Below are 11086 nucleotides of genomic sequence, written 5' to 3'. Positions count from 1 at the left end.
TATATATAGAAAAAAAAAAAGGGGGACCAGTTTTGCTGGTCTAATAGAGCCTGATGGAACCACTGAGACTATGGCCCCTAGCTGCCCTTCAGGTCTGGAATTAAACCCATTCCTGTGGCTTCCAGCCAAACAAAAGACAAGCATATGAGCTGAACATGTTCATTAGGTAGATACACTGCTTGGAGAGAACAATCATGGGAAAATAGAAGGGCTATGTATGCACAGGGAGACAGCTCAGGGGGCAGGAGTGCATGGAGGGAAGGACACGGAAGAAGTAACTATGGGGAGGAGGTAGGAAGGGAGCTGTTGCATTTTGGTAAATTGTAGTCAGTGTCATGAGACAAAGTGTATGTGAGCTGCTGTATGGAAAGTAGATTTGCTCTGCAAGCTTTCAACCAAATCACAATTAAAAAAAAAAAAAACTGGTAATTTTCTTCTTGAGAAAATATATTGAGTATAGCATTTATTAACTCAAATTCTCCTCTCCTAAATTCAGATAGGCAATCTCTGGGCAGCACAGTTAACATACTCTGCTGCTAAGCAAACACTTGGAGATTCAGATCTACCTCTAAGGTGCCTCCAAAGAAAGGCCTGCCAGTCTACTTCCAAAAAATCAGCTACTGAAAATCATGTGGAGCACAGTTTACTCTGACACACATAGAGTCACCATGACTTGAAATTGACTTGACAGCAAATAATTTTTAAATTCAGGTATTATCCAGTGCTTTTGTATCATGTCAGGTTATGTGTAGAGTTTTCTTCCACTATAAAAGAACCAAAAAGTTTCCACTTTCTTTATCAAAAAGACTTCTTGCTTAATAGATTCAAGTCACCAGGATACCAGAGTATTTCAGCTTTCACCTTATATGTATCACTAACTTTTCTCTTTGGAAAGTCAGTCATTAAACCCTTCTCTACTTGAACTTTTGGCCCAATGAGGTAAATTATAATATCTAAAGTCTATTTTTTAATGATGGTCTAAGAATTAATAAAATAGTACATGTAAGTTGCTTTGTACTTTATAGAGAAAGGGAATGTAAAAATCCAAGGGCACCATTAATAGCGTTATTATTGTCAGGGAGGATTATATTTGTACGATTTCATCATTAGACTATTCCAGGAGTTAAAATTGTTGTGTTGTTGTTATTTGCCATCGGGTCGGCCCCGACTCATAGCGACCCCTCCTTGGGTTTCCGAGGCAGTATCACTATGGAAGTAGGAATGCCCAGCCTTCCTTCCGAGGAGTGGCTGGTGGGTTTGAACCGCCAGCCTTCTGGTTAGCAGTCAAGTGCCTTAGGCACTATGCTACCAGAGCTCCTATTAGAGATGGTTATACGTAAACTATTTCACCAGATCATTCAGGCGGAGTGTCTTAAATGAATCTGGACTTGGTGTTTTCTTTTAAAAATGATACTCAGCACTGTGTTCTTTTTTTAATGCTGTATTTTAGTGGATAGATAAGTAAATAATAATGATGCTAAAAGCATAGCCCCTCAGCCTGGTGGCTGTGTATCATTTCATCATTATGACTGAAGGCTTATCCTATATTCAGGCTTCCTTTTCTTTCTCCTTCTCTGTTTTCCTCCCTTATGCCCTTTCTTTCTTCCTTCCTTTGGATCTAAAACCAAAAAAACAAACTCACTGCCACTGAACTGACTCCAACTCATAGCAACCCTTCCTTGGGTTTTGGAGGCAGTATCTCTATGGAAGTAGATTGCCCAATCTTCCTTCCAAGGAGTGGCTGGTGGGTTTGAACCGCCAGTCTTCTGATTAGCAGTCAAATGCCTTAGGCATTATGCCACCAGAGCTCTAAAGCAAAGAATTAAAAAATGTGCCCTAATTTGGCTTAACAGAAAAGGAATGAGGGCTTTTTTAAGTTTGCCAGAATTTCTCCTAATGAAAAATTGTAATAAAAAAGATTTTGTAGTTGTTTAAATGGGAATATAATTGATTTACTATATAGAAAACACTTCTGGCCAAATGGGCTATTTCTGCGAATTCTAGCTTATGCTTTTTTATGTAATTGGCCTTTTTACTTATATACCCTTTCTCCCTAAAAGCCTCTCAAAAGTAGAGATTATATCTTTAACAACTTTGTTCAGTGTTCCCAAATTCAAACACAACAGTGAGTGTTTAGTAAATGTCAAGGAACAGTGAAAGATACGTATTTTTATGGAGATGGAAGCAGTAAATAGAGCTGACTCTAGTAAAGCTATTAAGTCCTTGAAGCTGATTGTCAGGACTGGCGGTCATCAGTGACCATAAGGCCACTTCCAGTGAGGTCACTTTCTGTTACACTGTTCCCACTGATACTTGGTGCCCCTCTCAGATTTGTCATTTCCATTTATGAGACCCAGTCCCTTCCTTCAGAGGGATCACAGTCTAGGGGCAACCACTGACAGGTGATTATAATACTGTATGATGAATGTTTTGGCTGAAGAAAGCACAGGTTGCTCTGAGAGCATAGTGGAGGGGCACTTGTTAATAGGAAGGTTTCCTGAGAGAAGAGATTCCTGAAGTAGCCAAGCAGGGAGAGGGCAGAAAACTACTAGACAGAGATAGGGGAGTATGAAACAGTGTGGTTGGTATAAAGCCAAGAGATGAAAGTATTTGAGGTAGTAGAAACATAAAGTTTGTTGTTAAAATAAAAGATTTATACAAGGATTCCGAAATCTTTTAGAATAGGACCACAAGTCAAGTATGACTCCTTAGAGACTATAGACCTCATGTGACTTGCTGTCCAATGCACATAATAGAATATTGCAAGCTTTCTCAGCATCCAGTCTCTCTAAACCTGTTCTCCAAAGCTCTAGTATTGTCAGCAGTCAATAGTAGCCCAGCTGAAGCTATTATTTGTAGCTGTCTTGGAGCTCTGGTGGCATAGTGCCGAAGGCATTTGTCTGCTAACCAGAAGGCTGGCAGTTCAAACCCACCAGGCACTCCTCGAAAGGAAGGTTGGGCAATCTACTTCCGTAGAGATACTGCCTCGGAAACCCAAGGAGGGGTCACTATGAGTCAGAATTGACTCAATGGCAGTGAATTTGGTTTTTTTCGTTTTGTTCCCAAGGACCAGAGACTCCGTTTCATCCTTATGCAGGACACCAGTAGTATCAAGAATGAATTAAATTATTAGAATTATAAACTCTAAGAGAACCTGGCAGAAAAAAATCATATTGGAAGCAAGTCTTTCAAGCTGCTTCACAAGTTTCTTACCTCATATGTTAGAAGTTACTCCACCTCCTCTCAGGACTAGTGCCTCATGGTGAGAATTACGTGCATTTAAATAATGGGACTGAGGATGCCTCAGTCACGTGACTTTAGTATTTCTAGTTACTAGTAGCATAAAAGAATTGTGCTTTGTCTGTTTTACTTCCATTAAGACTTGTTGGAAAAAGTTCCTTCCCTAGACTTGTTCAAAAAAGTGTGAGGGGGAGATCTGAGGAGAGGGCTGTTGATACTAGATATCAGAAGCACTAGCACTGATTGGTGATGATTTTCTAAATGTTTTTAATGCAGTGTCAAAAACGGTATTTCTCTGCCTGGCACAAGCTGATTCTTGATCATAGGATTAAGCTGGGGAAAGCTGGGACCCTGTCCAACTGGAAGTTTCAGCTAAAGGTCCTACGAGCTTGGAGAGACCACACAAGATCCCAGAAGTTGGAGCGGGAGACTCAAGCTATGGAAAATGATCTTAGGGAAGAAAACAGGTACCATCATTCATGGAATGGAATCATGTAAATCCTTCTAGTATATTTTTCTAAGACATCTTCCTCCTGAACAATCCAGAAATAAACTCTAAAAATACTGTTCACTGGAATCATCTCATCCACATGTAAAATATGGAAATCACTGTTTTTCCATGTTACTCAAGCTAGAAAAATTTAACTGAGAATTTTAAGCAAACAGAATTATTTGGTTAATACATACTAATGTACATGCTTGCTATTTTTTTTAAAGGGACAAATATTAGGCTTTTTTCTTGCCTTCCAGTATAGCAGCATTGCACCTTTGACCATTTTATAATTCAAAAGAGAGAGTATGGTTTATATGCCAATAATCCTCATTGCTAGAAATCACTCTCTGCACATAAAATGTTAATTAGGAACACAAGGAACACCCACCCCCCTGGGAGGGCAGACCTGACAAGAGTCTCCCCTATATTCATCTAGAGATTTTTGACACCTTTACATCAGCTTCCTCTTTTTCCCTCCTTCCTTTTTTTCATTGTGGTAAGTATATATATAACAAATCATTTATAATTTCTACATTTTTCATGTGTACAATTCAGTGACATTAATTAAATTTATCACATTGTTCAACCATCACTATTACTCATTTCCAAATTTTTCTATCACCCTTAACAGAAGCTCAGTGTCCCCTGAGCTGTGAGTCCCCGTTTCCTGCTCCCACTGGCCCACTCCTGGCAACCACTAAGAAACTCTGGTCTCTATACACTTGCCTATCCTAGATATTTCATTTAAGTAAAATCATACAATATTTGTCCCTTTGTGACTGACTTATTTCACTCAGCATCATCTTTTCAAGGTCCATCCATGTTGTAGCATGCATCAGAACATTTTCTCTTTATAAACTCAAACCAAACCCACTGTCATCAAGTCAATTCCAACTCATAGTGACCTTATAAGATGAGAGTAACACTACCCTCTAGAGTTTCCAAGGCTGTCAATCTTTTCAGAAGCAGACTGCTTCATCTGTCTCCCATGGAACAGCTGGTGAGTTTGAACTGCCACCCTTTTGGTTAGTGCTTTAACCACCAAGCCACCAGAGCTCTCTTTGTAACTGAGTAATATTTCATTTATGTGTACCTCATTTTATTTATTTTTCCTTCTATTGGTGGACTTTCAGAAGTCTAGCAATTCAACTCCTAGGTATATACCCAAAAGAATTAAAAGCAGAACACAGTGGTACCTCACTATGTGTTGCAGCACTATTTACGATAGCCAAAGGATGAAATCAGCTCCCTCTTATGCTTGTGAATGACAGACCTTGCCTTCAAACGAAAATCTTTGTTTTGTCATCATAAATACATCTCATTTTTCAAGTTCAAAATTTGCATTCTGAAATCAAAATCATAGATATAGATGGAAACTTTTGTTCATTTGGGGAGGCATTCATGTTCTTATGGGTAAGGACCTTTACAGGCAACTCTGTCATGCATTCAGGCTGAAAAATCAAGTGATTGCTATGTGGAAGTGTTGTTGAATAGCAGGGAATGGTGCTCCTAGAATTGTGCAACCCTGTGATCTCATCAGGGCCCAGGATGGTTATACAGGAGACTGACATGTGGCACTTTGTCCTCAAAGCTCACACAGTTTTGTGTGAAAAACAAGATGTCAAAACAGTATAGGTGTTACATAGCCTTATAATCTGAGTAATGCACCCCCTTCATGCTACTGAGAGCTCTGCAGAGGGAAGGTGGCTGTGGCTGAGGAGGCTCTTAAGAGTGTCTCAGAGAAGCCTTTATCAAGAGGACAGGTCTTGAGCTGGGTTCTGCATGGTAAGTAGGATGTTGCTAGGTGGAGATGGAGAGATCAAGCTGATGACATGAACTTTTTTTTTCAACTACCGGAGTTAGAAATGTTTAACTTATAATATTTTACTGCAAAGTTTTGAGCAGAAAAATCTTAAGCAGGAAGACACCTCAAAGACCAGACATCCAGCCTCTCAGTTTACAGATGATGAAAGTAAGGCTCAGAAAAGATTAAAGTCACAAAGTGATGTCTACTCTGATTGACTGGAGGTCACCAAGCATGGGGTTGTCAAGTTCGCTGGCTTGTGAAAGGCCTTCAATGCTGTCATAAGTTTAGCTATTCTTTAGTAAATAAAGGAGAATTCTTGAAAGTTTTTAAGCAGTGTGGTGACCTAGTCAACTCTTCTTTTCTAGGTGATGAGGGAAGTTCTTTAATGAAAAATAAAAAGGGCAACATAGAAAATATACCCATAATTTATGCTGTAAATTCATAGGGCCTAGTGGTTGGTATAAGGAGCTCTGGTGATACAGTGGTTAAAGCATCAGGCTACTAACCAGAAGGTTGGAGGTTCAAATCCTCTAGCCATTCCACATAAGAAAGATGAAGCAGTCCGCTGATATAAAGATTTACAGCCTTGGAAACCCTACGGGGCAATTCTGTTCTGCCCTTTAGGGTTGCTATGAGTCTGAAATGACTTCATAGCAGTAGATTTGGTTTTCTTCCCCCCCGCCCCACTGATTGATGATACAAGGCATTAGAATGATAGCTTATTGAAAAAGGAATAGTTGCTCTATGGGTCACTATGGGTCAGAATTGACTTGATGGCAGTAGGTTTGTTTTTTTGGTTTTATCTGTACATTTGTATCAGGTGTCTATTTTTAAGTGTTCTGAATGAGTACTATTTAAAACAACAACAACAACTGGAGTTAGAAAAAATTTAACTTACAATTTTTTACTGCAAAGTTTTAGAGCAAACAGAGGCTTAGAGCAGGAAGGCACCTCAAGGACCAGACAGTCCACTCTCTCAGTTTAAAAAAAAAAAAACCAAACTCACTGCCATCGTGTCCATTCTGACTCATAGTGACCCCCTTTGGGTTTCTGAGGTGGTGAATCTTTACAGAAGTAGATCACCCAGTCTTCTGTCCATAGAGTGGTTGGTGGGTTTGACCCACCAGTCTTCTGGTTAGCAGTCAGATGCCTTAGGCACTATGCCACCAGAACTCCTTTCAGTCTCTCAGTTTCCAGATGGTGAAAGTAAGACCCAGAGAAGGTCAAGGTCACAAAGTCAATAACTAGAGTAGTTAGACCATGACTGGACTGTTTGTCTTTTTGTTTCTGAGTCAGGAAGTTTTTTTCCTATACTGTAGGCCACCTCCTTTAATACAAATAACATCTAGGTTGTTGTTCCCTAAGACAGCCATATTTTTCAATTATATTGCAACTTACTTTAAACCAAACCAAATCCTCTGCCCCAGAGTCAATACTGACCCATATCAACCCCTGTAGAGTTTCCAAGGTTGTAAATCTTTCCGGAAGCAGACTGTTTCATCTCTTTCTCCCATGGAGCAGCTGGTGGGTTTGAACCACCAACCTGCTTGGTTAGCAGCCCAAAGCCTTAATCATAGTGCGACCAGAACTTCTTTACTTTGTTGTTGTTGTTATGTGCCGTCGAGTCAAACCCGACTCATAGCGACCCCTCCTTGGGTTTCCGAGGCTTTAGCTGGTTGGAAATGAGAATAAGGGTGGTAATTAACAAATGACAGGTCACAGTAGAAACCCATAAAAATGAGATGTTAGGTACAAACCTTCCTTTGTGCTGCTTTCCTACAAATCCCTAACTCAGCATGTTGTACTTTGTTCTAGAGATTGTTTTAAGAAAGTTCAGTTGGGTGATTTTATTCAAAGACAGTTGAAATATTAGTAGTGGAGAAAAGCTGAAGAGTAGCTACTGCAAGCAAAAACCAAGAAATGTCTACCGGACTGTAGGTGGCGGGAGAGCCAAGACCCTCTTGACTATGTTCATCAGAGTTCCTCTTTGAGCTTCAGCAGACACCAAACATAGATTTGTTGACTAACAAGTCAGTGAACAAAAGAAGAGCTCAGTTGTTTCTTAACACTTCTGCAACTTAACTTGACAGGATTTTCAATAATTTTTTTCTAAATAGTGAGCTCAAGGGACAAGAGAAAGCATTTTTTATAATGGATTATTCATTGTAGAAACTTGTAGATTGACCAAACACAAGTGATTCTGTGGCACACCCACCTGGACAGGGGAATCATTTTGTTATGTATTTTACTCAGTTGTCAACTGTCTCCTCATCCACATTTGGTTTTGCCACCCAGGGTTTCCCCTTACTGGCCTATCCCCCATGCAGGGCCCAGCTTCATGGGCTTCTTTCTTTGTCCACTTTTTATTTTCAGTTCTTCCCACTTCTCAGGGACAACAACACATCCTTCTCTTCCTCTTATTCATAATTTAGCAATTAACTTTCCTTACTTGGCCTGTATTCAGAGTTTCACCTCTACTCCAGGGATCTCATCCAAGTATTTCTTCTGAAAATTCATCTTTCCTTAATGGGGATTCTAGTCACTCTATTTTTAATATCTCTTTATTTTTCCTTTAAAATTAGTTATGGTAATGGTGTAATAAATTTCAGTAAAATATTGAATGACAGAATTGTGTAATACAGTTTCAACATTAACAAACAGATTTCTAAACCCTAATGAGGATTCATTTATTTTAGGTAATGCAACAAAATTCTAATAAACACTACAGTGTGTACTACTGCACCCTTTGACTCTATTTTCAATTTCCTTAGCATATTCACTTTTGAAAGGTTGTTCCAGATCTTCCATTACTCCTATCTCCCTTCCTCCCTGAATTTATGGCCAGCCCTAGACAAAATCTGAAAGTAGCAGCGTTTGTTTTCAACATTCTCCACAATCCTTTTCTGAGCCCTCCCTTCCTGACTTCTCAGTTCTTTCCTGGGAATCACTTTGTCCTTCCTTGTGTTAACCTCCTTGGTGTCTTCATGCCTGCCTTTTCTTGCACCAGTGCTTTGGGCCTTTCCTGGAATTTTTCCTGTCCCTTCTCTTTGTCCCTCAAGACCCTCATCACACTTTGTTACTGTAATCCTCAGTTAATGTAATGTCCCTCTCAGGAAGCATATTTATGCTTTAACAGAGTTATCTGAAACAGTGCCCAAAATATAAGTGACAGAGATTTGGGGTACTGTGATAGGCCAATGGAAAAAACTGATCTTTTGACATCCCTTAAATCATGTCATTCATTTTTTCACACAGTCATGCATGTATTCATTCTGTTTGATGGAATATATTCATTCAGTCAACCAGCTTTACTGATGCTTACTATATTCTAAACTCTCTCTTAAGTACTAGGTTGTTGTTGTTATCATGTCCTGTCTAGTCAGTTCCAACTCATAGCGACCCTATATGGCAGAGTAGAACTGCCCCATTGGGTTTCCTAGGCTGTAATCTTTGAGGGAGACTAGGAAAAAAGCATTAAAAAGTACTCATGCCTTCTGCAAGTTTACAATCTAAGTTAAAAAAAAAAAAAAAAAATTGCACCCAAATACTAAAAATAATTGAAACAGAAGGCACATAAGACAAATGCTTAGGAGTGACATAGACTTGGCTATCATGCCTTACAGTCCCATGAGGAGCATTTTAAAAATAGAAAGTCATGAGCCCTACCTTCTGAGGGAGACAGAATGTAGCTAAGCAGAGGAGGGCATTGTTCACTTTGGGAAAAACTGGTAAATCAGCACATAGGTAGGCTTATGTGAGAAAACTCTGAGGTGAACTTGCTAGGCTAGCATGGAGGTAGGGAGGGGAAGTGGGGCTCAGTTGAAAATATACAGTCAGGTATTCCTCATTACCAGCACTCCTGATTCCAGCATTCTTTCCATCAATCATTTATGGAATTAAGAGTGTCTCTGTTAATCTTGTATATTGCCCAGCCCTCCCTGCTCAGCTGGATATCCAGGTGAGAGGCCAGAAGGCATATGTGCATGGCATCAGCAGCTGGTAAAGCTCCAGATATATCTTTAAGAGGCAGGAGAACCAGACTTGCATTGCCTAACTCACTTTAGAACAGAATTGTGTTATCTTCCATTTTTCCCCTGGAGGCTTCTTGGTGCAGTATTGAATGTATTCGTTCATTCATCTCTATTCCTGCTGAACCTGCACATCCTTATTGCAGCTGTTAGTGTCACTGCTGTTTTCATGTTCTGCCTTGGATTTCAGCACTCAATCAGATCACTAAACCAAAAAAACCAAACTCACTACCGTCAAGTTGATTTCAACTCATAGTGATCCCTCCTTGGGTTTCTGAGATGGTTATCTCTAGGGAAGTAGATTGCCCAGTCTTCCTTCCAAGGAGTGGCTGGTGGGTTTGAACCACCATCCTTCTGGTTAGAAGTCAGATGCCTTAGGCACTACACCACCAGAGCTCCCAATCAGATGACTAGTATATGGTTATGTACTTATTATTTATTTCCTTTTAAAAAATTCAGGATACTTTTCTTTTCTTTCTAGTAATCTTTGTTCTAACTTAGTGTTAATTATCTTACATGTGAACACTGCTCCATATTTTCAAATTTTTTTAAAAAATTTAATTAGATTCTCAGAAAAAAATCCCATAGGATAGGCAATATAGGGCTTATGGATACCGTTTTTGAGGTGGAATCTGAAGCTTAGAAACTTCCAGTAACTTGCCCAGTGCCCCATATCTAGTTAGTGTTCTTGTGATTTCTAGGTTCTAGAACATGTATCAGTCACTAAGTGTCTTTTGAGGTATTAACGCTGAGCAGCGCTGTTCATATTTAAGTTTATAATTAAACCTTTTTAATTTTACATTTTTTTGTCTTTCAAGACAGCCTTTCTCTTTATGCTGTTATATAATTGTGTTGATCAGTTTATACACTCTTGCCAGAAATTCCCTGATTTCAGCTTGGAAGCACATTGAGGTAGGATGTTTTCCATGAGAGAACACTGTCCTAAATTTTATTAATATCTGAAACCATTTCTTTAGGTGAACATACTCAAGCAAATCGCATCTAACTAAGCTACTTTTAAGAAACTTAAGTGATTTTTTACTTTCAGAAATAATTGTTTTTAGTGTCATCTTTTATATAGAAAATAGCTTATCTAGAATATTGTCCTTCTACTGAAGGGAACTGCAATAGAGCAGCAATGGGAACCAGCCATTGTCTCTGGATCCTTTGCTTCTGTGTTTCTACCCTTAATCCACAAACATGTTGTTGTTAGGTGCCGTCAAGCCTGTTTTGACTCATAGTGATCTTGTTACAACAAAGGAAAACACTGCCTGGCCCTGCACCATCCTCACAGCTATTACCAGGCTTCAGTCCATTGTTGTAGCTACTGTGCTGGTCTGTCGCTACCGAAGGTCTGCCCCTTTCTCGCTGACCTTCTGCTTTACCCAGCACGAAACGCTTCTTCAGGGACTGGGCCCTCCTGACCAAAGTATGAAAGACAAAGTCTGGCAGTTCTCACTTCCAAGAAGCATTCTGAGTGTACTTCTTTCAAGACAGATTTATTCATTCTTCAGGCAG

General features: G+C 39.5%; 1 protein-coding gene across 1 annotated transcript in view; it reads left to right on the top strand.

The window, feature by feature from the left end:
- CCDC191 (coiled-coil domain containing 191) overlaps window positions 1–11086 on the top strand; it is a 149583-nt gene that overhangs the window by 63420 nt on the left and 75077 nt on the right. Inside the window, exon 8 of the mRNA XM_007947851.1 lies at window positions 3517–3707. Within this exon, the coding sequence (XP_007946042.1) occupies window positions 3517–3707 (191 nt within the window). The remainder of the gene's footprint in view (window positions 1–3516; window positions 3708–11086) is intronic.

This window comes from Orycteropus afer, unplaced genomic scaffold (genome assembly GCF_000298275.1).
Source record: "Orycteropus afer afer isolate SDZICR_OR568_19922 unplaced genomic scaffold, OryAfe1.0 scaffold00195, whole genome shotgun sequence".
Lineage (NCBI taxonomy): Eukaryota > Metazoa > Chordata > Mammalia > Tubulidentata > Orycteropodidae > Orycteropus > Orycteropus afer.
The sequence above is the reverse complement of the archived record's forward strand: the minus strand, read 5'-3'. Positions and strand labels throughout refer to the sequence as shown.